Source organism: Pollicipes pollicipes, unplaced genomic scaffold (assembly GCF_011947565.3).
Source record: "Pollicipes pollicipes isolate AB1234 unplaced genomic scaffold, Ppol_2.1 Scaffold_4002;HRSCAF=4701_pilon_pilon_pilon, whole genome shotgun sequence".
In the NCBI taxonomy this organism is placed as follows: Eukaryota; Metazoa; Arthropoda; class Thecostraca; order Pollicipedomorpha; family Pollicipedidae; genus Pollicipes; species Pollicipes pollicipes.
The window spans coordinates 13,116,349-13,143,780 of NW_023596420.1; the positions used below are offsets into that span (position 1 = coordinate 13,116,349).

Below are 27,432 nucleotides of genomic sequence, written 5' to 3' on the forward strand. Positions count from 1 at the left end.
GCGTTTAATTTTTGCGTCTTTAAAATGAAATGGCAACGGTTGTTTATGGCATTCATCGTCAGCGTATATTATCACCACGGCTCCAGGACACCCGCCCTCGCCACACAGGGCCCTCACAACAGGTCACCGTCGAGCCCCGGTGCGTCAGCAATGTCTCGCCCGCCCACGCGGGCGCTCCGGCGTTGGTCCTGAGCGTGACTGCTGCACGCGCGCGGCCTTCGCGCCGCAGCCACATGCACTACATTCAGATCCGGCGCCGGACCTCGCGGCTGCGGCTCTGGGCACGGCCTCGGCGCCGGCGCGGTTCCGGCCTTGGCAGTCGGTGCTCGGTCGCTCATTGGGCGATGGTCCGGCTGATCCAGTCGGTGTAGGCCTGCACGCGCGTGTACAGGCCGGGAATCTTGCCGCCACAGATGACCCCGCCCAGGCTGACCACGCCCACCAGCTCGTACTGGCCCCCGCCCGTCTCCTGCAGCACACGGTCACGGTTGGGTCTTCGGGCGCGCGGCGACACGGGGGTGGCGCGATGGAAACACCGCGAGGTAGGACGATGTTTAACAGCCATCCAACGAAGACACGACGTGAGGCTGTTGAAGCAGCCGAGTTACCAAGTGAAATGCAAAAGTCTGCAGCTGGGCCCTGCACACACGAAATGTGCGGTAGTCATTGATTATTTGCTTGAACCAGAAGTGGCATAATCATTATGAGAGAGAATGAAGTCATGAAACTAACTGTACTTTAAGCTCACCCGCGTCGTTCTAGGCTTAGCACCAGAGGTCCGACTGAGCTAGTAGGGGCTTACCTGCACTAGAGGTCCGACCGAGCTAGTAGGGGCTTACCTGCACTAGAGGTCCGACCGAGCTAGTAGGGGCTTACTTGCACTAGAGGTCCGACTGGGCTAGTAGGGGACTCACTTGCACTAGAGGTCCGACTGGGCTAGTAGGAGCTTACTTGCACTAGAGGTCCGAATGGGCTAGTAGGGGCTCACCTGCATCAGAGGTCCGACTGAGCCAGTAGGGGCTTAACCGCACCAGAGGTTTCCCCAAGTTAGTGGGATTACCTGCACCAGAAGTCCCCCGAGCTAGTAGGGCTTACTTGTATCAGAGGCCCGCCTGAGCTGGTAGGGGCTTACCTGCACCAGAGGCCCGCCTGAGTCGCCACTGCAGCTGTCGACGCCTCTGCCGCCAGCACACAGCTGGAGCTGCTCATCCACGGGAATACCGAACCTGGTGGCACAGGAGGCGCCAAGGGTGTTGCACGCTGCCCGCAATAGGGAGACCAGCGAAGTTGTGTCTGTAGCACTGTAGACTAGATGCACTGATGTACTGCTAGATGTACTGTAAGCACTGTGGACCAGATGTGCGGGGGAACCGGTCTGCTTAGAACGAAGGCAGTATCAGCGAAGTAAGCAGTAAGTATTGAGCAGAGCGAAGCAGCCCTGTATCAGGAGCCGCGGCGTTAGGAAACACTCCGATATTCCGATCCATGAGACGCGCGGTAAATGCAACACTGCCAAGCATGGCTGCGTAGAAAATATTGTGAAACTTGGAAAGATCGCAAACTGATGTCTACGATGTGGTCAGTAGCATCGGCACGTCGGATGTATAGCGATGGTACCAGAGACCCAAAGGAGGGTTTCTGATGAAGTCGCGAGGTTGTTCCCGCCAAGGGCCGTTCATGCCCTTCTAACGGGAGCCAGGTGGCGCTTTTGCACCCAGGCCAGCTCGCGGGGCCCTGCATGGCATGGTTGCTCGGGTCGCAGGGTTTCCTAACGGCCATCACCGTGAAGGCCCATCATCGCCTATTGTCCGGCTTTGGCGAAAGAGCTCGTTCTTGGCATTCGGCGGCGTGAGTCAGCGACTCTTGGGCCGCTCGTGATCGGCGACGGGGTGACGCCGGCGCATTGGTTTAGAATTATGTCGGGCTCTGGACGAGGGTGTCGTGTCGTACCTGGCGAAGTGGCGCCTGCAGAGAAAGCCCTCCACGGGCTGGACGGAGACCTCCATCAGCCGGTCGGTGCCGTGTTTCACACCTGCGGCCGCGGCAGGGCCCGATTAGCGCGCGCTGGCCGCGGCGGCCGGGCGCCGCCTCACGGTAACGTCAGACATGCCACCTCTCACACGTTGTGCACTACAGGCACGATAGCCTGACGGGTCGCTGCATTGATCGCGGATCTGCGCGAGGACGCGTGACCAGCTCTGAGGGAGAATCTGAAGTACGTATTGTGGCATGGCTATCGACATGAACGGCGCCCGGCGTGCAAATACCAAACCATCGTTTCCACCACGCGTTCAGGGGTATCCGCGCGTGCGCGATGCGCGCCGAGGAGTCCAGCTCAGCTCCCAGCCGACCGGGTGGCGACGCGGACCGGTGCCGCTGCCCCGGCTCTGGGCGCCGGGCGCGCCCGCCGGCCACGTACCATCGCTGCCCCACCCAGAGACGATGAGGTTGGCGCTGGCCAGCTCCGCGGTGGCGTTGCCGGCCTCGTCCGTGACCTCCGCGATCACCATCGGCGGCCGCAGCACGCCCGGCAGGCACACTGGCGATATGTTCTCTGCGGGCGGAGGCGCGGTGGCCGTTGGCTTGGAGCACGCAGTGGTGGTCCGCGATGGCGGGGAAGAGAGGTGGCGCCAGCGGTCTGTATGCCTAGTCTCCGAGGTATGTGCCGATCGTGCTCACCACCCAGGGCTGGTTCAGGTGCGATAAGCCGGCCAGATATATGAAGACGATATATGCATGTCGTTGTCTTGCGTAGAATGCAACCACACCCAGTATTTAGTGTGTGCTGGGTGCGGCATATTTCCTGTGTGTGTGTGTGTGTGTGTGTGCGCGCCGTGTGTGTGTGTGTGTGTGTGTGTGTGTGTGTGTGTGTGTGTGTGTGTGTGTGTGTGTGTGTGTGTGTCTGTGTGTGTGTGTGTGTTTGTCTGTGTGTGTGTTTCCTTTGAATGTGTGATATTCCTGTATGTATGTATATGTATGGCGACAAAATCCCGGTTGTATAGGCAGGTGCAAGTTCGAGCTTTAAGGCTGCTGGTGAATTTAGCGGTGCAGTTCAGTAAGTACAGTGTTATATCACGACAGGTATGTGGCTATTTCGAATGCCAGTTATGAGTGGAGTTTGTACCAACTACTAGAAAGTCGGAAAAAGATTGCCTTTCGATGGTCTTTCACCCTCCCCCCCTCCCCCCCCCCCCCACCTCACTGTCCTTAAAGAAATCTAGCGTTGTCCCAACCCGTTCTCAACAATGCGGTTCCCAACAACACGCCAAACACATAACTACAATCCAGCTTAATGAATGCCATCTCCCGAGCTGCCTCACCGAGGCGCGTTGTGGAGCGTACCACACCTCCGCAGTCGGCCGGACCCGCTTACCCGTGTAGTTGATGGTGCGGTCCAACTCGATGAGCGCTATGTCGTTGCTGTACTTGGGTCGTCCGGTGTAGTTTTCGTGCACGACAATGCGCAGGGGCACGGCGTCCACCACAGGGCCGTCCGAGTCGTCGAACAGGTCATGCTCGCCGAGGCGCACCTTCTTCCTGAAACGGAACCGCGCTCAGACGTGCGGAGGCGCGTGCCAGAGTTTCCCGCTCGTCGCCTCCCTGGGCGGGGGACACCCGTGTCCGGCAGGCACGGAGCCAGAATGTCTTGAGCAGGAGGGCAGAGGACAATTCCCCCCCCCCCTCCCCAACTTCTGTGAATGGACCGAATTCCTTTGAAATCGTCCAATATCCAGTGCAAACCTTTTGGTTCCATGGTCCCGTGCCCCCTTCGTCTTGGTCACGTGACATGTCCCTTGCATCAAGTCGCGTGCCCTTCTCAATCTCTGGGGCCAGTCCGGCGTGCAGTGGTAGTGCAGTAATGTAGGGCGCGTTTGGCCGGCAGATAATCTTGGAAAATTATCCGGAATGTTGGAAAATTTTCCGGAATGGCGTTCGGCACTGCCGTCACGGGAAATTATTCAAGATAACTTTCCGTAGCGGGGGAGAATCATGGAGGGTTTTCAAAGCATGGTCAAGAAGGAGAATCTGTTTTCGCTATGCATAGCTATGACCGTTGGCTGTGGATGACGCACGGGAGACTAATCTGGGGGATAATTTCCGGACCGGCCGAGTATAAACGGAGAATCTCCGTGGATGATTATCGGAGAGATAACCATTCGTTGAATAATTTTCCCTCGGCCGAACGTGCCCGTCGTGTAGTGTCAAGCACTGCTTAAGGGGTGGTTGCTGTCGGTTTGCCTAAACTGACTGAAGTTGAAGAGACAGCTCTCGGTACGGTTCCGTCGGAGTGGGTGTCAGCTCGCGCCGACCGGTTTGACAAGTTCTCCGCAAGGCCCCGAGTTCTCTCAGAACCAGTTGGGGGGTTTCCCGACCGCAGCATTCGTTTCTTGATGTCCGGACGTGCTGGTAAATGCTTATTTATACGGTCATAATCGATGGAATTTCACCCGCTTCTTCGTAACCAGAAGAACCAGCAGAAGTCTGCAGAGTTGCCCTCCGCGAATTCCAAGAACTTTTCTGCGCTGACCACGATCCATCCTGGACCAAAGCTGGACCGGACTAAACGTATTTTCAAGTCTTCCGTAACTGGTTTTCCCCTGTTATTACTGAGCCGTTTGCGCGTAGTTCATAGCTTCAGTGTTGCACATGACCGACGTCTTTGGCCAGTAGCGAATCCCATGGTCTTAACCCCGTCCATAGCCGCACATGGATATGTTTTGTGGAGGCATGGCGTTGGGCCAAAGTGCTCCAAACGTAGTTGTGTGCGGGTGGCTCAAACAGGGATGGCGTGGTTGGAACTGATGCCGACCTGCCAGCTCCGTGATCCCGGCGCATGCGTGACCAGGTATCTGTCAACTGTGCCGCAACGTTTGGAACTGATGCCGACCTGCTAGCTCCGTGATCCCGGCGCGTGCGTGACCAGGTATCTGTCAACTGTGCCGCAACACGAATTTAAATTAGCATACTGACAACAGATACTGGGCTAATATAACACCTCGTTCCATGCATTATGTCATGTGAGTAACACTGTACATAATAAACATCGTGTCCTTGTGCAAGCCTGCCTGAGCAGTGCGCGTGAAGGCTACCAGCTATTGATGATTGATGTTACCTGGTAGTCGCTGATACCTGGTCGCATCGTCATGGCAGAAAACCGGTTTGGGCGACCTATCTGACCCCAAATAAAGAGCGGCCTCTGCGATCGACCCACAGTATGTCACAATTCCATGAAGAGGCGCCGGTTGTGCGGAGGTCGCAGTGACGGGGGAAGCTGAATCAGCCGTTCCAGCACCACTGATGCTGTGATGCTGGGAGTTTCCGTGTCCGCGGGGGGAGTGCTGAGCGTGATTAGTCGTAACGACCGTACAGTGACTTTCTCGCTAGCTCGTCACGAGGGTGGTTGGAGGGTGCGAGGGCCCAGGGAATAGGCACCCCATTGCTAATGTGACCCAAGATGAGTGAGATAACCGTGGCTAGCGTGGAGTAGCGTGAAAAAGCCCGCCTTGAGCCCGCGTGGCCTACCGGTGACTTAAGTCAGACCCGCTTGTAAGGAACAGTCGAGTGGCTGTGCAATGCAGGCAGCGGCACGAGCCAGTTTACATTACCTGAGAGCTGTTTAGCTCGGAAGATGTTTAAATGATGCGTCATTTTGTCTCGCTGCTCAAATTGGAGCGTGTTACCGCCCATCGTCTCCCACACCTCCAGAACGACTGCCGTGAAGCTCCGGACTGGTACCGATACGACACCTAAGCGTCTAACCTAGCCACAGGTCCCTGGAGTAACCCCGCCCCCGCTCTCCCACTCACAGGTCCCTGGAGTAGCCCCACCCCCGCTCTCCGACTCACAGGTCCCTGGAGTAACCCCGCCCCCGCTCTCCCACTCACAGGTCCCTGGAGTAACCCCGCCCCCGCTCTCCCACTCACAGGTCCCTGGAGTAGCCCCATCCCTGCTCTCCCACTCACAGGTCCCTGGAGTAACCCCACTCCTGCTCTACCACTCACAGGTCCCTAGAGTAACCCCACCCCCGCTCTACCACTCACAGGTCCCTGGAGTGACCCCGCCGCTGCTCTCCCACTCACAGGTCCCTGGATTAGCCCCGCCCCCGCTCTACCACTCACAGGTCCCTGGATTAGCCCCGCCCCCGCTCTACCACTCACAGGTCCCTGGATTAGCCCCGCCCCTGCCCCCTCCGACTCACAGGTCCCTGGATTAGCCCCGCCCCTGCCGCCTCCTACTCACAGATCCCTGACGATGTTCCTGCCGGCCGGCGTCTCCTCCATGACGCAGTGGGCGGCGGTCACCACGTGGCGAGGTCCGATCAGTGCGGCGCCGCACGCCCAGAATACCTCATCCGGCATCCGCGGGTCTGCCGACACGGGACAGGCGTCAGTGAGGGCAGGTCCCGGGCTCCTTGGGCCTGTCGACACGGGACAGGCGTCAGTGAGGGCAGGTCTCGGGCTCCTTGGGCCTGTCGACACGGGACAGGCGTCAGTGAGGGCAGGTCTCGGGCTCCTTGGGCCTGTCGACACGGGACAGGCGTCAGTGAGGGCAGGTCTCGGGCTCCTTGGGCCTGTCGACACGGGACAGGCGTCAGTGAGGGCAGGTCTCGGGCTCCTTGGGCCTGTCGACACGGGACAGGCGTCAGTGAGGGCAGGTCTCGGGCTCCTTGGGTCCTGTCGACACGGGACAGGCGTCAGTGAGGGCAGGTCTCGGGCTCCTTGGGCCTGTCGACACGGGACAGGCGTCAGTGAGGGCAGGTCTCGGGCTCCTTGGGCCTGTCGACACGGGACAGGCGTCAGTGAGGGCAGGTCTCGGGCTCCTTGGGTCTGTCAACACGGGACAGGCGTCAGTCACGGCAGGTCTCGGACTTTTCGGCTCTGTAGACACGGGACAGGCGCCAGCCACGACAGGTTCCTGGCTAATCGGGTCTGTCGACACGGGACAGGCGTCAGCCACGCAGATTCCGGGCTAATCGGGTCCGTCAAGAGGGGACAGGCGTCAGTCACAGCAGGTCTCGGGCTCCTCGGCTCCGTCGACACGGAACGAGTGTCAGCCACGGTAGGTTCCGGGCTAATCGGGTCTGTCAACACGAGACAGGCGTCAGTCACGGCAGGTCTCGGGCTCCTCGGGTCTGTCGGCGCGGATCAGTTACGGCACGTTCGGGTGTCAGTTACGGCAGGTTCCGGGCCATGCAAGCACTGCATAATTTGGAGGTATTTCGTTTATAACAAAACATCTGATATATTTTAATATGTTCGATCATCACAACATCCAATATGTTGCTGGAAAATATACTTAATACATTGGGATAACTGAAGAGCTCACCTCATCGTCCTCATTAAAAAGCGGGCTGCAACTGAGCGCAAACTTCGTCCACCTGTACCGACAGGTATTACGGAAAACGAGTGTGTAAAGTCGGTGTGGTTGGATTTCTCTTGAATATTGGCAAAGTTAGACACCTTTCTGCGAAATCTGAGAGTTCAAGGTGTTAATGTACGATCTTTACGCCGTTTTGTGGCGGAGCGCACCAGCAATTAACGGTTGCGACGAAAAAGCCTCAAAATAGGCAAAGGAATTGCGCGTTTTGTGTACCATTCTAAACAAATAGAATCCACTACGTGGGGTGGCCGACTTAGCTGTCGAAGTCTATCACAACGATGGACTTCGAGCAACATTGTGGTGTGTACTTCGCTAGCGTCCAAAAATGTGGCTCCTGACATGGTTGTCCTGATCGGTAAAGACGAGCGGGATGTGCACTCCAGCGCTGTAAGAAGGACGCGGTGGGCGGGGTGTGATCGATGCGATTGCATGAACCCGTGCCCGGGTGGCCGGTTGAATGCGACTCATTCGGGTGGGGAGGGTTACTTTGACCAAATATTAACAAATATTTGTTTCCCAAATATTAACCAAGCAAGAGACAACAATTCATAAGGTAGGTGTGTATCCCTACAAAAAATTTCCCATTGAAGTAATTTGAGAAAATATTACGTTCATGCTGTTAACGAAAAATATTAAAAACGAGTCCTGTTCTGCGGTACGAGTTTCCAGCCAAGCCATCCTCACGCTAAGCGCGGCTATCCCTCATTCCGCGAAGAAGACCGGATGTTGGTGGGCAAACCAACGAAGTTAAGTCTAGGGAGCCGGTGTCTGACCTCAGCATAATCCAGCTCCAGACCTAATTTAAACAGTGTGGGCTATCGCACAGAAAATATCAGATATGCGTCATGTCAAATATTCCAGCTGCATCCAGCGTTTAGCAGCTGGTGGAGCAAGTCAGCAGGCACACTGTCTCGCCGGTGTTGTTGGATAACCCGGCATTCGTCTCACCGACTTTGCTGAATCACCTGGTTGCATAACAGCTCCAAAGATACAAACAGCCCTGAAAAGCTCTGAAGGTTGAGATACCGGTAAGCAAGCAACAAATTAGTCGTGCAACTTCCCACTGATGATTGGCAGGTGGCGTCATGCTGGCGCTGCGCCCTTGCATCCTGTATGCTCACCAGGTTCTGGTGAATCCTCCCGAGTCTAACCTCCCATTGTGTGATGTCGGCCGCGCTGCCCAGAAGTGAACCACAACTGTGCTCTCGGCTGGATTATGCCAGTGATGTCATGGGTGGATGGGTTCTGCTGCCTTGGGTGGGCTCTGAGATCACACCAGTCAGGGAGAGATGCAGCCTTCTGGAAATTATCGAGCGCAAAAGTCGGTCTTTTGAATCACTTTCTCCATACGAGGTTGCTTAGCGCGATGTTGAAGCCGTCAAGTGCGCGGCCATTCCCCGACCGCTCGGAGAGTCGCCGGTGCAAGAGCGGGGGGGGGGGGGGGGCAGAGAGTCGCCGTTGCAGAGGGAGGGGGCACGTCACGGGCCGTGCGAGGCAGCACGTGTTGTGGCACGGGGCTCATGGCAAGCCCTATATCCAAGAAAATAGGGCTGAGGGCGTTTCGTGTAGCCGTACAGCCGTGCTGTGTAGTGTGTGCCCATACAACACTGCATAACTGTAACAGACGCGGCCGCATCCCATAGGATCTATGGCTATCCTTCGTTAGGTATGTAACAGACATCCGCCTGAAAAACGGTACCCCGATCAATAGCCTGATAACAGTCGGCGAACAATACTTTGGGATCCAGGATCCGCCTCTGGGATGTGGCATATGCCGACCAATAGGGTACGTTAAGTACACGAGAGCCGGGTTATAGCATGACCGTATGCGACACTGACGGATGGGTTGATGGTGCTCTGGGCCGGGGGTGAGATGGAGGGAACAGTGTGGCGTTGCTCGCTGGCAGCTCTTGCGTACAGTGGAGAGATACTGCATTGGAGTACTGCATGCTTGAGGCAATGATGTTGGTTGGAAAACGTGGTGTTTCCCACTTCAGAGCAAGTCATGGTAAGAGGTGGAGGCCAACAGCACATTTGACCACATCAGTATATTTTTCTACCGGCCCCAGCCAGGCACTAGGGCTTTCACGTCACTTCGGGTAGGGCTTACCGACCTCCCTTTCCAAGACCTCGGTTTTTCTGTCGTTTGCATTGGATTTCCATCAGTCTGTGCCGGTCGGAAAACCTGTACACGGCACGCAATCTGTTAAAAAAAGAATGATGAGTGGAAACTGGAGGGTTCTTGGCAGATGCCTGTTCCCTAAACTGTTTCATAACGTGCTGACGTCGGTGAAAAACGATTGAAGGTAACTAATTCGATGTAAAAATAATACGCATGAAACACTTCGCCGCCGTGAACCAGGGATGACGCCCGCAGCAGATCGCTATCATTAATCATCTCGGCATGCACACACGAGTGGGCGGAACTGCGTGTGTTCTGCATGGAGTGCCGCTCAGCTGCGTGTGTTCCGAGTAGAGTGCCGCTCAGCTGCGTGTGTTCCGAGTAGAGTGCCGCTCAGCTGCGTGTGTTCCGAGTAGAGTGCCGCTCAGCTGCGTGTGTTCTGAGTAGAGTGCCGCTCAGCTGCGTGTGTTCCGAGTATAGTGCCGCTCAGCTGCGTGTGTTCCGAGCAGAGTGCCGCTCAGCTGCGTGTGTTCCGAGTAGAGTGCCGCTCAGCTGCGTGTGTTCCGAATGGAGTGCCGCTCAGCTGCGTGTGTTCCGAATGGAGTGCCACTCGCCATCGACCAGCGTTGAGTTTTGTTCCGCAACGAAACGCCTCAGACCAGCCTTGATGGAGGCGCGACACCGTTCGTCCCACGTTTCAGTGTAATTCGTGGCGCAAGCCAGGCACATGTGCTGCCTGCTGCAAGCTGGCCGCGTGACGCGCAGCAGCTTCGGCCAAAATGGCGCGCGTATGGAAAATGAACAGGTGTACGGCGCGCCTGCTGCGCTTGGCAACTAGCGGCATCGATTGCGAGATTACTATGCTACTCATTGCAGAATTACAATAATTTCAATTACGAATTACATTATTCAGAGCAGGAAAGAGGTGCTGTTTCTGGTTCAATCAGGAATTGAAAGGCTGCGTTATGCAGTTCGGGTCAAGGGCAAATTGTATAGTCATTCGACACTGACCTCCGTCTTCGTTTTAACCTGAATGTGTTTATTCAGGCCATTGTACCTTATACTTTCACAACTAGCATTTATATTCAAGGAACTAAGATATTACAAAAACCTTCACGTGGATAGCCAGTCAGGTCAGGATCATAAGCAATGACAGCATGCTAGGGCCGTCAGCTCGGCAAAGCCGACAACAGGGCAGCACCATCTGGCGCGCCTACCGAAACATCACATTTCAGTGAAATGAGGAGAAAGCTTCCGTACGCTCTTCCGAATCATCATGTGGTGCCTTCTTTTTGCGAAGAGATATCTCTTTACGCTATGATGATTTTGCAATGTTGGGCCTTTGTATAATCCCTATGTTAGACAAGTAATACACGGTGACGACGCGTTCACCATGTAAGTATCGTCATGAGTCCGAAACGTGGACGAAACGTTAGGACGAAAATGATCGCGGCAAAGTGAAAATAACCTGATGTGCGGAAGTTGTGGAGCTGAGGGACTGTTTTTGATAAGCACGATTGCTTATCTCGTTCTATAGAAGACATAATCAGAGACCATTTTGGTGGGCAAAGCTCCGTAGTGCATCAGCGGTCGACCTTGAGTCCCGTCAAGGTACTCACAGGATGTGGCGGAGGAGATATAACGAGCAAACACACCCACTTAAGACATTACAGCCGCGCGCTAACGAGGCGGAATTTTCCCACAGCGGCAGCCGCTGCTGGTTGTGGTTAGAGCAAACCTACGTCATGCACCCCTTTTACCAGCACGTGACACAGCGTGGCAGGTGTGGGAGGAGGGCTTACCGTCGGGCACGCGCCCACGTCATGCAGCTGCTTTAAAGCGGATTGACGCTGTTATGTGACAAGAGGGCTTCTCTCGATTCGGTGTAAGCCAATTTGTAATGTCGTTTACGTGCTCGCCTTTTCAGCATGCGCTGCCGTCCCACAGTATTGACAGCTTGTTGCTTATAATCGTTTCACGGCACAGGATGGATGTCTATCAGCGTTGGGACAAGCGGCTAAAACATCGACGGGTTCGCAATACAGAAATAAGCTGAAGATTTTCGGAAGAGCACAGCATTGCCATGCGGTTGACGCGGCCCCTAACACCAAGCACTGGCCATACCAGGCGCGGCTCTTTCCAAGCATAATCGGTTGTTTTAATAACAATTCTCTGCGTTCTGATGCTATTGCTTCTAAGCACCGTTGCAGGCCTGATTGGAAAAATCAGTTCGGTTGCCGAGAACTATTTTTACTGTGGTTTACCCGACCGGGCCGAATCGAGGATTCCCTAAATATGCAGGCGGGTGGAGGGATTGAATTTATGATTGTTAGCACGCTTTGGACTAGATCATAACAATGCAATCCATAAAGAGTTCTCATGTCCCGTACGTAGTGACCATTAAAGCCCCAGGAAAGCATGATCAGCCCGCTGGCGTTTTTCGTATGTTTGGAGCTTATTTCGCTCAGATGGATCGGCGACGCGTCAGGCAGTCCTTCTGAACATCAGAAGAGCCTCGAGGAAGAGGGCAAACTCTAGTTCCTGAGATCTGAAGCTTAATCTCTTACCGCAAGTAGTCTGTTAAAGGTATCTGATGTACGGGGATTTAACAGACTACCGCAAGACGTCCATTAAGGCACGATGTCGTCAGGCCATTCCCACCGCCTCGACAGAGAAACACTCGGATCCATGTTTCGCGCCGTCCCTGGTGGCTGCTCCCTTCCCATCCCCCACGACGCCGGTCCCCGCAGCCGGCGACCAACGCACACCGCAAGCGAGCATTGAGGCCGCAGCCGAATACGTACCGAAGCCGTAGCCGAGGACTGCGATCCAGGGCCAGGTGCCTTTCGGCACCTCCGTGCCGCCGAAGATGCGTGTGCTTAGGCGACCATAGCCGCACTCGGCGCTGTCTGCTTCGTCCAAGTAGTCCTCCGCCGGCTCGTCCGTCGGCCCGATCGTGGACAGGCCCTCGTCCGCGGGCGCCGCGGCGGCCGGCACGTGGCGCGAGGTCATGGGCTTCACCATCGACGGCTTCAACGGAGAGTTCTCGGGCGACAACGCGGGCGGGCTCAGCGATTTGGCCAGCAGCACGTGATCGGTGGTGGTCTGAGGTAGTTCACTTGAGCCCTGAGGTAACTCGCCCTGCACCTGAGGCGCGTCGCTCGGAGCCTGCGCCACCTCCTCGCGGGGGCTCGCCGCAGGCCGCGCCGCTGGTGGATCCGTCCGCTGCGACGGTGTTAGCGTGGACGCCGGGCCGGCCGGGTCGCTCGGCCTGGAGGCGGTCTCCGTGGTCCGTCCGGCCCCCGCCGCGGTCGGCTTGGTGCAGCACACGTACGGCTGTTCTCCGTCGATCCTGTCGGCGGAGAGCGTGGAGGTCAGCGTCGAACGCAGACAGCGGTCGGGTGATAGCGGTCGAACGCAGACGGCGGTCGGGGTTTCGCGCCGGGCACGGCGGCGCGTCATGCATGTCTGAGAAGGGCAGGCCATCGCCTGCCGCGATGACTTTCCTCCGTTACTCGTCACGGATGAAAAGTCCGGTTGGCCGCGTCATGCGAGTTTCGGTTACTCGCTACGCGAGTTCCGGTTGCTGCGTCCGGATGTGTGAACGCTTGCCCTGTAATTCATTGTTGCACCGTGCACTGCTGCACAGCTCGCAGGAAGGCGCTGATCTTCCGGATAGTGGCTCCGTCCCACGTCTGTGGCCGGAAGCTGCTGATCTTCCGGATAGTGACTCCGTACCAAGTCCGTGGCTGAGGTGTCGTCGCGCTATTCAGGCTGCAGCCACTCCGCTCAAGGCGTGCCGTCTCTTCGCGCCGTTACTTGATTTCGCAGGAGGGTTGACTCAGAGCACAGCTCTATCCGGCTCCGGATTTTTTTTCTCTGTGCCGGCTCCGGGCGCCGCGCAAGGGCGGTGCTGGCCGCAGGCAGGGTGATCTTTAGAGCGGGCCCGCTATCCAGGGGCACACGGGTACACCAGGGGTCTTCTTTTGTCCCGGCCTGCTGACCCGGGGTACATGGGGTCGGCCGCGCTGCGGTACACGACCATTCCAAAAGGAGCGTGGCTAGGAGCCCGCTCGATCCCCGGCTACATATGCCCCTTGATCACTGTGAGAAAACATGTGAGAGTAGTCCGTGCGGTGCAGCGTCGCTTCCCCCGCGGAGGTCTGACTCATGCACGCTTCCCGCCCTCAGCCGTGGCGAGACCCCAAGGTCAGCAACTGACCGGGGGAGGAGGGGAAGCGGTGGCAAGAGCTGCCTTGCCCCATTGCAACATGGACTGACAGACGCTCAGGTTCACTGGCAGACTCAGTGGAAAGGATCCAGTCGGTTGGTCACATGACGTGGATTGTAAATCGATACTCCGTCGCCCACCGGAAGTGCATCAGCCTGAGTCAAGTATCGCTTTGTCTGTGGCGGCTTTTTTATCTGGCACAGAGAGCCATGCTAAGCAGGGATGCGTCATTTGGCCCGGATTTCTCGGAACCACCCGCAACGTACTCCACGAGCTATTTTTGTCTCGTCCTATTACCGCAAAGACCCAATCCCGGCATCCATGGCCTGGCGAACGCAGACGTGGCCGTAGTACAGGTCAGCGACTGCGCGGATCAACACGTGAGGCTGGCCTTCAGCAATGAGGGGCAGCGCTTAACGCTGGGTCCCGGGCAGCCGTAACTGCGTCCTTTCTCCCCGGGATTTCCGTTCCGCGATGCATTCCATCGGCCGTCTACACCCCCCCCCCCCCCCCTCCCTCGCGGCGTCCAGCTCTGCGTGGCGATGACGGCGGGATTCCCAGGCTGCTCCGCCCGCCCACCGAGCACCGCCCTCTCTGCCCTCTCCGCGGGCGCGGTTCGCGTCGCGCGCTTGGTGCGGTCCGCACCGGTGCTCCGCTGAAGCCCATGCGTCTGCTCAGCCGAGGACGTCGGCCTCAGCCCAGGCCAGGAGTGTCGAGGCACTGTCGCGGAGAAGTCATGCTTGGATGCTTGGAAGTCATGCAGGAGAAGTCTTAAATGTTCAAGGCAGGGAAGCTAGCGAAGCTTTATTAAAACTGTTTGAGACGTCAGTCATAGACATTTTCAAGACAGCGCCAGATGTATATCACATTTTATGAAAGCTACATGTGCAGAATGGCAAACTCATGTATTGCTGTACGTTATGGCTAGTTGCAGACGGCACAAACAGGCAGCTTAATCACATCGTTGAATTACCTACCCGCTCAATGTCGCCACAAGAGCAAGCCAATAGCCCAATTGTCAGAAAAATCCTCTGCAGCTCCGATAATTCGATGAAGACGCAACCAGCGGCCACTGCTCAGATGCGGCGCACGTGCCACGCTGACCCCGGTCGCGACCTGGCCGTGGACGCGCCCGTCGAACCCACCTGCACGTGTTGGCACGTAGAGTGCGTATGTCGTTAGGGTCGGACGTGGTGAGCAGCCGCATCATCTGAGGGCAGCGGTGCAGCGGCACGCACGTGGCGCCCGTCACGTCCCGGCACCGGGCGCTGCTCACGCGCGACTGCGAGCGCGCCTGCACCGCCCCCGGGAACAGGATCCGGTCATCTGCCGGCAGGTCAGCAGCGCCGTGAGGTCAGAGCAAACGCGATCTAGTCGTCTACCGGAAGGTTAGGACTACCCCAGGTGGTAGCTTTTACCGCGATCACGGTTTGGTCATCTGTCGGCAGGTCAGGTTCACCGTGAAGCCTAAGTTGTCCCCTCTGGATGTACTCTAGTCGTATTCGTCCAGTTGCACTGGTCCGCCCTTTTGCGGGCAGGTCAAAGTTGTCATCAGGTCACAGCCACAAGGCCTGTTGGGAACACGGTGTGATGGCCTGGGTGTAGCGGCTGGATATAGCGACTGGGTATCCCAGCCGCAGGATATAGCGGCTGGTATATCCGTTCTGCTTCGGGGAGGCGGACCAGGGGTATTTTGGCTCGTTTTTCTGTGCACTTCCAGACAACAGCCGAGGAACAAATTTTCCCAGATGTGGGGTTGCGGCGCCCACAGCCCCATCACGCTACAATTCCAGTGCCTATGAGTCACGGCAGCCGTGAAGTTGTGGCTGCCCCCCCCCCCCCCCCACACACACACATAATGATCCAGCCACCTGGCGGAAGGTCTCCGAAGCTGACCCCGGCCCCGGCCTGACCCCCAGACCCCGCACTGCCGGCCGTTCGTGTTCCATCTGCACGCACACACACACAGGCGTATATTTCGCCCGCGCGTATACAAACGCACACCTCTGGTGGGTGGCCTTTCTGGTTCCGACCGACTGACGGCGCTCTGTTTACAGAAGCGCGGTGGCTGCGACCTGCTGCCAGCCCCGACCGGCGATCGGGGGCCACGGAAGGCTCGGAACGGCGCGTATCGAAAGTGGAACGGCACACGGAACGGCATGTCTGTAGCAGAACGGTGCGTGTCTGTGGCGAAGAGGCATGTGTTTGGTACAGAGGCACGTGTCTGTAGCAAAACGATAGGGGTGTTTTGTAACATATGTCTCATTAGCGGGACGGTTCGTTTCAGTAGTGGAACAACATATACCTCTGGGGCGAGAGAGAGAGAGGAAGGTTGAAGCAGAACGTTTCTGTAGCATGTTTCTGTAGCGGAATATGTTCCTGTAGCAGAGAAACATGTGTCTGTGGCAGAACGGCATGCCTTTGTAACGGAATGGCACATTTATCAAACAGAAATATAAGGGTGAGAATCGAGCGACATGTATCTGTAGGGAATCGTCGCATGTGCTTGCTACGTATACCGAATATATGTATATATATATATATATATATATATATATATATATATATATATATATATATATATATTGCTTCCTCCAAATTTCGCGCATGACCTTAGGAGTATATATTGTTCCGAGCGAAAAAAGAGAAAGGAAACAGTTCTACCATCCCAGCCGAGCACGACTTGTCAACCACCGCCTCAATAGCGCACCTGCTACTGAGAGACATCGGCACTACACCATATCGTATTCACAAAGGTCGATATTACATGCGCTAACGGGTAAGACTACGGCAGCACGGGAACGAGGCACCACGGACGGTGCGGAAAGTGTTGGCGTTTCGCCGGGACCGGCGACACGCCACTGTGGTGGACCGGCGCGCTTCCGCGGCGTACCGCCATGTTTCTGTACCGCAACACGTCAGAGAAGACGGTATTCGTGCACAACCAACAACGTAGTCTATAGGAGAGCAACGGTGTCTGTATGGGTGCAATATATGTTGAAGCGAAGTATTTCTCAGGGAGAACGCCGCACGTCCGTACCAGAAAGAGAGAAACAACACCATAACAACACGCCGTGCTCCCAGCAAAACGCTACGGCATATTGTGAAAGACTGGGACAACCGACTGCGTGTAGCGTTGGGAGGGACGTGACTTCGCTGCCAGGGACCGATTACGGGGCTCACCCGATAACTGGCCCCCAACCACCGGTGTTGACGCCCGTAAGAAGGGTAGAGAAGCGGCTTAACGTCGGCTTTGTGGTTTCATACCAAGGCCGGCGATACGGTGCCCTGGATATAATGGCCAACTGCAGAGTTATCAGAACTGTGCACCGGTGGTAACTCGAGTCAATAGGCCGAACCTTCAACTTGCACACTCGTCTATCTCACTGTGAAATAATGTGACCAAAAATCCGCTCCATTGTGCCCACCTAACACAAGCATCATGAAGGGATGTGATGATTTGGTGACACGTGGCGGTTTACGATCCGTGTCATGCAGCGCAAGTAAAAGCGCACATTCCTTGCCTTGTTCTATGAAGTCGGTCGCTCGGTCGGCTCATAGAACATATCAAGAAACCCCTGGCATCCCCTCTGTGCCAGAACAAACAAATATCCCGCCACTGCAGGGTCGAGCTGCGGCACCGCACCGGCCCGTTTGCCATCTGCGCGATGGCGGACGGCGACCACGGCCTCCAGCGCGACCGCCGCACCCGCGCAATGCCTGTGGCCGGTCACAACAGGTCACGCTAGCCGAGGCCTCTAAACGACGCCGAGCGCGCGGGGCAGGCCACGGCCAGGCCGGGCGGACGCTGGGCGGCAGTCGAGCCTGACACTGGCCAGGCTGCGGTGTGTGTTTATGTGGCCTTCCCGGGAGTGCGCGCTTTGAGGCCACGTGTTCACTTGCATTTAACGTCGATCTTGAATGATCCAGTTACAATGATGCTTTTGAAGTGCATTTCGATTGCTTTTGCACGCGGTAATGGGAGACCAGTTGCACGCTTTCCTATCTGCTTCGGCCACGCGTCGTAACATAACAGCATTGTTGATTTATTATTTTCTGCCTTTTTGCTTTGCTTGTACCGATTGATGGAAGTAGACAAACAATTCTAGCTCACAAGTCAGTTTGTTGTTTTGCTTCTGATTTTCGCTTAGTGCGCTTCTGTGAGATCAAATATTTACCGTGTATAAACGCGTTCGCACAGTAAAATTGACTCGAACATGGTCGTGTTTTGGCTTAGGTTGGTTTATTCAGATTACGCCGCTGCCACCGATTCATACAGATCTATCACGGACAAAGCCTGAACTGTGTTTCTGTAGCTGTGGTTCGTGTTAGGCACCTTTTGTGCCATGAAGAAGTGCACATCTGGGGCGTCCTTTCTTTCATCTGGGGTGCCCCATAAGTACACTAGTTTCGAGGTCGCCCAGTTGTCACTTGCTACATCATAGGTAAGTTGCCGTTAGAACTGCTGACAAAGCTGTGATGCAGCCGCCAGATATGGCATTCTTACGCCGTCCAGGGCGGATCCAGCACAGCATCTTCGGAAGCATAATCGGAGGGATCGAAGTCCGATTGTGGGGTCTTAATAAAACACCTAATAGTTTGTGGACGTCGCTTACCAACCCGATGCATCGTTGTTTGCTGACTGCCATCGTGATAAAACGTCACGCTTTAAACTGTTCTCTGGTTTATTGTGCAATTCTGCCACGTAGGCGTGACACGATCGCAGCCAAATCCGCCCCTACTCATAACCTCCTGTGCATCCGAATTGTGTTTGCGCTGTTGGCAGGCTCAAATCTCCCGTGCTCCTGCATGTGACAGCCAGCTCTCAGCCGTGGAACTTCGCGTTTGTTTACAGCGGCGGAGGGAGGACAGCACGCCAAAAGGCCGAGTCCACACGGCCCACCGCTGTGACCCAGTGCACTGGATAACGATTGAGCGGCATTAGTCTGCGCCCCTCACCCGCACTGGTATCACAGAGGCAGCACAGAGCACGTGGATGTGTCAACACACGGTATGTGACAGTGGGATGATCAAGGGAACGAGATGTTGGCCAGATCCATTCCAGAACTCCGATAGCTGCCGCCGACGCTTGCAAAAGTGGGCAAGGACAAGTTTAGCTTATTATCCTCATCCTTACATTCTGAAGAATGCGAAGCCCATAATGCCCTTCGTAGCACGCACATTCCGTCTCGCACAACTTTAAGTACACCCCACTAAAAAACCGGCATTTACGTTGTTATCCAAGCAGCACTGAAAATGTACAGTATATGCGCGTGGGTCTCATTCATTAAATATCACATATGCATCGTTTTACGTCACTCTCGACCTGCGGGCGATATTCCAGTTGCTCCAACACACACGTCGGAAAAATGTCACCTCTGTTAGCGCTACAACGCACATCACCTTAATTGGCAGCCGCCGAAGTGAAGCCCGTGCGCCGGCTTCTGCGCTTACCTTGCGCGCCGGCCAGCGCGGCGAGCAGCACCAAGAGCAGAGGTCGCACCATGGCGCTGCAATGTCGGGTCGGGCGGCGCCACCTCGTTACCGCACTCTCGTCGCCCCAGATGCCACTGCCCGCGCCAGGCCGAGCCGGCCGAGTTTTCCTGTCGCCGATACACAGCCGGCGCGGTCGGAAATTCCGCCGGCCGACGGCTGCGTGACGTCACGGCGGTCCGAAGCGGCGGAGCGCGCCGGGGACCGGCGGCGGCAGTAATTCTGTATTTTCGGCTTCGCGTCCGCCAACCGCTGATGACGCATTTGATGTCAAGTGGGAGCTTTCATCCGACGTTGTGGTGTTAGTCGTGAGGATGCCTTGATTGCTCGGGGCCCTTCCCGTGCTCTGATCATGGAAACGCGATCATTCGACGGAAAAAAGTTCATATTAAGTCTGGAAGAATGTTGAGCTGGACACTCAAACTTGGTCCAGATGGGGACAGCTTTTGAATGTAAAACGTTCCACAGCTTTCCTATTCACGTAATGTACTTGCACAAGTTCGCGCACACTTAGCTCAGAAACGTGAGGATTTTGAAGCCTTAAAAGAGTATCACTGTGAACTTCAAGGAATGATTTTGACAATGGTTATCCAAGCTCCAAACCTCATTCAGATGTGGAAGAGTCCCTTTAGGCATTGAGCGTTTTACTAGCTTTTGGGGACACGGCCCGTATGACTATCAGGATCGCATCAGGTTGAACGTCGAACGAGCCCTGTCGAGGCCTCTGCACACGCCTTCCTGCCGGTCAGCCAACGTACTAGAGTATTTCCGTCGTGGAGTATTTTCGCCTTCAGCAACGCACTGTGAATACGAGCTCCTCTGGTGGAAAGGTCTCCGTTTCAACGCTCGCGTTGCGCTTGGCAGGAATGCTTGAAAGGGATGTTCCACATTTGAAGATATTGAAGCAAGCATCAGACGTAATGAAATAAGTGCACTTATAACAATTGGTACACTTTTAAGCGGAAAAGTCTGCTCTAGACAACACAATTTTGCTATTAAGTGAATACGCGCTTTAATACGCCAATGATTGAGTGCATCATCGTACTGCAAAACATTGATTGAGATGAGAGCCAATTGGCAGCCGTTGTATCGGAAAATGGTGTTTAGGAACGTCAGACATTAACGATTCAACAATTAGATTTGTAGTTGTCTTGGTCGTCGCATAGCCAGTGGAATGACGAGATTTAGATGGCGTTATTATGTTGTGCTGGGTGCCTGGGTGGCACTGAAATATTCCACGCGAAATAGTCTGCACATCTCCGTGAGCGTGTAGCTCAATAACTAGACGGGTTTAGATCTTAAGAAGAACAGGGTTGTGAACTGCACCAAATTATCTTCAAGATGACTATTTCAGCTTAAAACTTCGTGCAAATATGAAGCATTCCATTTAAACGTTTTCATATAAACATTGTCATCGCCACTATGCCGTGTCATTATGGACGTCATCCACGTTTCAAACGTTTCTGCGGTCCGTTTTTTTGTTTGTTCCCACTTTACCAGGTTATGCAAGGGATATTTTTCATATTTGTTTTGTGCGCTCTTTCATTTTCGATTTTGGGTGCCATCCCCTCACCCTGATACTGGCCATCATTACGCTGCGCGTCTTTTCATATTTGCCTTCGGCACGCAGTGTATTTTACACTTGCTGTTTTCTTGAACTCTTTATTTTGGGTGGTATCACACTCATCACCATTTATGTTATACTTATCCACATAATGTTAGCTACTTCTCAACATTATTTTCCAACATTACAATACGTGGATTACTTAAGTGTATTTATTTTCTTTAGCTTGATTTTGTCGTCGGCATAACTTTGAGCAAAAACTGTTCATTTCTCTGCGATTTAGCCAGGCTCATCCGACTGATTCCTCATTAACATGAACGGCAATCACGATATTCCCAAGGCCTAAGTTGCATAAAAGCAACAGGTGCCGTAACTGAGCTCATAATTCAAGCAAAGTTTCTGTATGTCCGTGTTTTTTTCAGTTACGTACACACACATGATGACTCCATTATCAACGGTGTCTCGCCTCTTCATCTTCCCTAGCTTTTAGCAGACGGTAATTGTACGCATCAATAATCAGGCTGATAAAAGAAACGCTGCTTGGGGCAGGTACTTCTACCAACAATAATCGCATATGTTTGAATTAGTTAAAATGTCGTAGTTACTGGCGGCTGCTGGCCCGCATGCCCACTGCATTGATTCTTACATTGTGGTTATTGTTGGCGTAATGCTCTATCAAAACCGGCTAGTCGGGGCGACTGACTGCCAGTGATGGTGAAGGCACTGACTCACCGACGACAAATAGGCTTTTACAAAAAATGAGTTTTTGTCAAGACATGCTGGGGGGCAAACGTCATTTCACTGGATTTCCGCAACTAGCATTCACACATTTACGCCGCCTGCTACATGCTTGTTTCTCTGTTATATTTATGGAAGGCCTATAGTGCGGTCGCTACACACAGCCCGCCGCTGATGTGTAACGATCGAACCCCTCAATTGGGAGCGGAACACTACAGCCCGGCACCGCGCAAACCTCGGATACTGTCCCAGTAAACAGGAGCCACCGGGTGTAAGGCTCACCGCAGCGTCACCACATAGCCTTCAATCTCTACCGTCACTAAGCTATGCCGGAATCACTCGTCGGCCCGCTGGAATCTCTTTTCGGTCCGCCGGAATCTTTCGTCGGCTCAAAATGCGTAGCTGCCGCAATCACTGGTCAGTGTGCGCGAACCTCGCCTTTTGGAGTCGGTGGAATCATCTTAACAACGGCACCCTCAGTAACCGAATTTACTGCCGGTGGCAAGGGTCACCTACTCGTGGTTCGTCCATACGTAAATCATCCGCACGTGTGGAAGGTGTGCAGTTTTTAGACTGATAATGGATAGGCATGCAATAGCGCACCACAAACATCACAATCTCCTGAAGCAATGGTTGATCTCTGTGACTTGTAGTGTCTTTATGTTAATCCCTACACGTATTGAACCCTAAAACTGCATAGGTAAAGTACAAACCTAAGTTTAACCCTTGAGTGGTGCGAACTAATTAAAGAAGACTTCTGAAGGCATTGTTTCACGACGCATGGTCACTTCCGTGCGCGCGCCACCTGGTGTTAGCAGCAGCGAGCAAAAGTGTTCTGTTTGATGGGAACTGCAACGCCGGGTATTGGTGGTATTGAGTTTAAACATGAGCGCATATGCCCAAAACTATCTTATATAACTTTTTTGCCAGTCGATTCCGAAAAAAGAATATATGTACGCAGGATTACGTGTCTGGTCCATGTAAAAACAAGTCGTTGTCCCGTCTTGATCCACCCTATCAAAGACTGAGCAGACCGTCTATCTTTCCAGGGCAGGGGCCCACTGGGTAGAACAGTAGGTACCCGTTACGTTTCCCTGTCAGGAGCTGAAAGGCTCCTCCGTCCCAGCCGTGCACACCGTCTGTCATTATGACAACACGGGAGCCGGGGCCCAGGACCGATCCGGAGGCTCTGAAAGAGGAAGGTTTGTGATGCATCGGTCCCCTGACCCTCCCTGACTCTGCAAACCTTCCAACTGGAGCATTTGAAACCCGGATCGACGCAGGGCCTCCACCAACGTAAACGTATCCCCAACCGGTGTCGGGTCTAATAAACGCTACAGGGACTCCAGTTCAGCTTATGGCCCAGGCTGAAATGGGGCGGTGTCCCCCTTCGGTATTCGGGCCTTTTGCCTGACACAAGGCCCTTTCATCGTCTAATTGTGGACTCTTTGATCGCCCTCTGTCCTCATATATGATTGAATTGTCAGAGGAATCCGCCCAAAGCAAGAGCCCTTGTGACACTCGGGTCCGTCCCTGTCCCTCTTCAGCAAATGTAGCCCTGTCCGACTCGGGGATCCCTGCTCATGCAGGGCCCATGTTAGGCGGTTTTGACCCCTGACCGACAGAGGAGGCCCCTCATTGTTGCAGGGGCCCAGACTAATGTAAATTGCGGGCTCGGCATTGTCCCTCGATGGGAAATGGGCCCTTAGGGCGCAGACCGACGCGGAGGTGGCTGCTCGCTGTTGGTGGTCCCTGACCGACATGAAGACTCGCATGTCACATGGGTCCCCCCCCCCCATCGGCGCAAGAGGCCCTCTGACTGACATTTGAGGGCCCAGCCCTGCGATCCGAGGCCCCGAACACCGTGTTCGGCCAGCCGTTTAGGCCCTTAATCGTCGTTTTTAAGGGGCCAGGGGTGGGGACATGCGCCCTCTGTGCCCCCACCTTTTTACATCACCAACAGCCAATTCGCTACATTGTTGTTTTGCCATCAGGATGGAAAAATTAGGATTTTTTTAATTTTTAAGGATTTTAAAGTCAACACTTGTCATTAGTAAGATGAACCCACATTTGGAATCAGTCACAACGTTTGGAAAATCCCCCCCCCCCCACACACATACACACTTCAAAGTCCATAAAAAGCCCCGACTGCAGCAACGAATCTTTTGGTTGCCAACTAAAGAGCGAGCGTGCAACAAATGTCACGTTTCAGCCTTTCCACGGCCTGGCTCTTCTTCGATATTATCAGGCCATTGGTACTTGTTTGTTTGCCTGTAAAGTTTGCATTTTTTCAGAACATTTTTGCAATCGACATAGGAAAAGGTGTGATAAAATAAAACTACATATTTGGACCGAGTAAGCTCCCTGGCTCAAGGCAAGAGCGTCTAGCTATATTTGTTTCTACGAAGCTCGTACACCTTTGCGAATGCTGACGACAGTTTTTCCACATTTGTCCGCCTGATTTCGGAATCCAACAATCTAAAGTATGTTCTGGACAACGTCTCTCATCTTTTTTTATACAAATTCGTAGCTGGAAGACTGTTTCGCGGCAACAAGCTAAAATCGGCTTAACTTCCTGCTTTGGCGGTACTTTATCAGTAGACAATCAAAAACTTATGCACAGCCTTGACACGGGTACACCGAGGTGGTCTGCAAGCCGTCGTATTCGTCTTCGGGAGCGCCGTGTTGGAATGTTCGTGAGTATGGGAGCCCGAAGCTGAACCGTGTAGGGAGTGTGTTATTTTTGTGGTTTCATTAATGCCATAGTTGACAGTAGACTTATATGAATGTCGTTTTATGGTATGGCAAGTTTCTAAGGGTAATGGGTGCCGCGTTATGTTGTTTAAAAATTTATCCACTTTTAGTTAATTTTTTATTACTTCATAAGGACGAATTTTGGAGTTCAAGCTTCAGAGGGTACCGATCTGTCATTTTTCCTCATGGGATACTCATGTCACCTCAAAGCTCCATTTTTTTAAAAGATGTTTGGATAACATTGCGAGTTCATACCTGAAGTCTTGGCTGAACAATTTTTTGTTCCATTTGTTACAATAAATGAGTTACCTTCCACTGATCACAATGTTTGTTTCAGGGCTACAGGGGACCCAACTCTTGCTCTGGGGAAAACATAACACTAACCCAATGAAAGTGCATTAATGGGCCTGGCCACAAAAATATGTTAATTCACTGTGCTTGAATTGTGATGGTGGTGTGCCGAACCTGTAGCATGTATGCTGTATCTTAAGGGCAGGCCAATTTGCACTGAACTGTCAAATTTCTATTATTTTGGAACTATTTTAGTTGGCTTTTGATTATTTATTGCAATTATGTAAGCAACATCATAGTTTCTTCAAACATTGGTCCTCTGTGTTCAGAAATTGGTGGTGACCATTCATAAAGCTTCAGGCTGTGTGATTTATGCCTGGTTTGCCTCTTTGGGGTAAGCATTTTTGCAGTGAAGGTGCTTTAATTAGGGTGCTTTAAGCCCCCGTGACCACAATTTAGGGGCTCCTGTACCTTGTCAAAAGTGCTTTGTAGGCAAAGATAGTGAGCTTTTAGTGTCTGGTTATTTTGGAGGTTTTGAAATATCAATTAAAAATGAGATATTGAGCTCTTAAGACAGTAAGAGCCTGGAAGAAAAAATGCACTGCTCATGTTATTCACACATAACGAGCATTGGCTCACCATGTTTATGTGACAAAAAAATGTGGGAATGTTTTAAAGACAATGAGCAGAAAAGGGTGCCAACTTGTTGTGTGGACAAAAATGCATAGCTGCACTGCAAAACTCTTATGCAGTGCCAGGATATATTTTGCAGTAACAATTTCAGCCATTTTATTCCAGATATGTATATTATGGCACAAAGTTACTGTTGGGTGCATAGAAAATGGCATCTGGTATTGTACTTTTTAATCCAGGGTCAACACATCTTGTTGTCCCATGTATGTTTTTTCATATGTTCCATTCAACAATGTTAAGAATTGCATATTTATCCTGATTCACAATTTTCAGAGTTCAGAAAAATGATTGCATTGCAGTGTTACTGTCACAGTGTTTGCAGTGTCTTGTTGTGCCAGATTAACATGCACCTCTTCAGGGTTTTGCTCCAAAAAGTGCTTTTCAACAGCACAAAGTTGTTGCTTGTGGAATTTGGTCCATGAATGATGACAGTGTTCAATGCATGCACTGGTGATACCTGTGTTTTCTGAACTAGTATGACGTGAGATATATGGGAAGGGCTAGCAGACTTCAACATAACATCCATATCTGTTGAAATTACTTGAAAATTACCATCACCTGCCTTGTACTAACTATTCTCAGAACATTCATGCCATGGCAGCACCATTACTGCATCATGGAATGAGACAGTAGGCAGCACGTTGCTTTTGAGAAGCTTCGGCCAGGTTGAAGTCTCATACAAATTTGTGTCTTTTTCAGTGGAGTGACACTGCTTTAGCGTCAGTCTCATCATGGGCTCGACGCAACAGTTCTCACTAAAATGGAACAAGTATAAACAAAACTGGGACAAGTACCTGTTGAAGGCTCTTAAGTCCCATCTCTTTAGTGACGTCATGGTGGCCTGTGACGGTGAAGTGTTTCAGCTCCACCGCGTCGTACTTGCGTCTTGCAGCACCTATTTCGAGAAAACGTTACAGGTAAGGTGACATGTTGATGTAGTAGCTGTGGTGTAGAAGCTTGTGAAAAATGTGTGCTGTTTTGTTTCTAGAATGCTGCTTCACAGCCAATCAGATCTGTTTGATGGTGAAATCAAAACTTTAACTATGTCTCCCCCATTTGGGCGGTTTCATGAACTTGACCATCACCAGCAGCTCGACCATCACCATATCGAACAGTCACAGTCACACATTAGCCAGCGTCACTGCTTCGCCTGGGGAGGGCGTGTGTCCCCGCTCACAGCACGCCGCCCGCCCCGCAGAAGATCCCTGCGAAGGAGACGCCTATCGTGATGCTGAGCGACATCTCGGAGGCGGAGATGCGCACCCTGATCGAGTTCATGTACTGCGGCGAGGCCACCATCGACCAGACGCGGCTCGAGTCGCTGCTGAAGGTGCGTCGGCGCCGGCCGCGGGCCGCGCCGCCGGCCTCGCCCGCCGCCAGGGGATGTCGGGGCTTGGTCGCAGAGGTACCGCACGTACTCCCGGGCAGATCTGGCGTGCTGCTCTGGCTCTAGCGTGGCATTTGTCATTTCAGTCGCGGTGGAAATGTTTATGGTATGATTGTGCCGATGTGATTGGGATCAAATGTGTGAGACAGTGTATTGCAAGATGAAAATGATATAGTGAACAAGTAAAGATATAATAGATAAACAACTGAAATTAGAACTTAACTACAACTGACTACCATAGAATAAAGAAATAGAATGACGTGAATTCAGATGGGATAATAATGAATCGGAAGTAGACGTTCGTGTATAGAAGGGCGCTCTGTTGTAAATCTCTGTATCCCCCAGCCCCCCCTGCGACCTGGCCGTGACCCGTCGTGCGCCCCAGCCGCCCTGTGACCTGGTCGTGACCGGTGACGTGACGGACGCGCCTGCCGGCAGGCGGCAGAGCGGCTGCAGATCCGTGGCCTGGTCAAGGCTGACGGCGAGAGCAGCTCGGACGAGGAGCCAGAAGGCGCGTCCGAGCGGCGGCCCTCGCGCCAGGCGACCGCCGCCGCCGCTGCGCTCGAGAGCCGCGCCCGCTGGCGGGACCAGCCGGGCTCCGCGGCGCCGGCCGAGTGGGGCGCCGCCGCCAGCGCGGCCGGCGCGCCGTTCGGCGGCCGCGCCGACTGGCCGGCCGGGCCGGCGGTGCTGCTCGGCCGGCCCGAGTGGGCGGAGGGCGCCGGCGCGCTGGCGCGCTGCCGCGCCGAGCTGGCCGACGCGCCCAGCTCGGTACTGGGGCT

General features: G+C 53.8%; 1 protein-coding gene across 1 annotated transcript; it reads right to left on the reverse strand.

Annotated features, from left to right (window-relative positions):
- Positions 1 to 39: 39 nt before the first annotated feature.
- LOC119094631 (CLIP domain-containing serine protease 14D) lies at positions 40 to 19,317 on the reverse strand. The gene is made up of 9 exons (XM_037217717.1): positions 19,188 to 19,317; positions 14,879 to 15,059; positions 12,307 to 12,854; positions 6,241 to 6,367; positions 3,374 to 3,537; positions 2,420 to 2,554; positions 1,951 to 2,032; positions 1,133 to 1,226; positions 40 to 469 (listed from the first exon to the last, which is right to left on the reverse strand). Exons 1-9 carry the CDS (start codon positions 19,237 to 19,239, stop codon positions 335 to 337), a joined length of 1,518 nt encoding a protein of 505 aa, XP_037073612.1. The 5' UTR covers positions 19,240 to 19,317; the 3' UTR covers positions 40 to 334.
- Between the last annotated feature and the right edge of the window lie 8,115 nt (positions 19,318 to 27,432).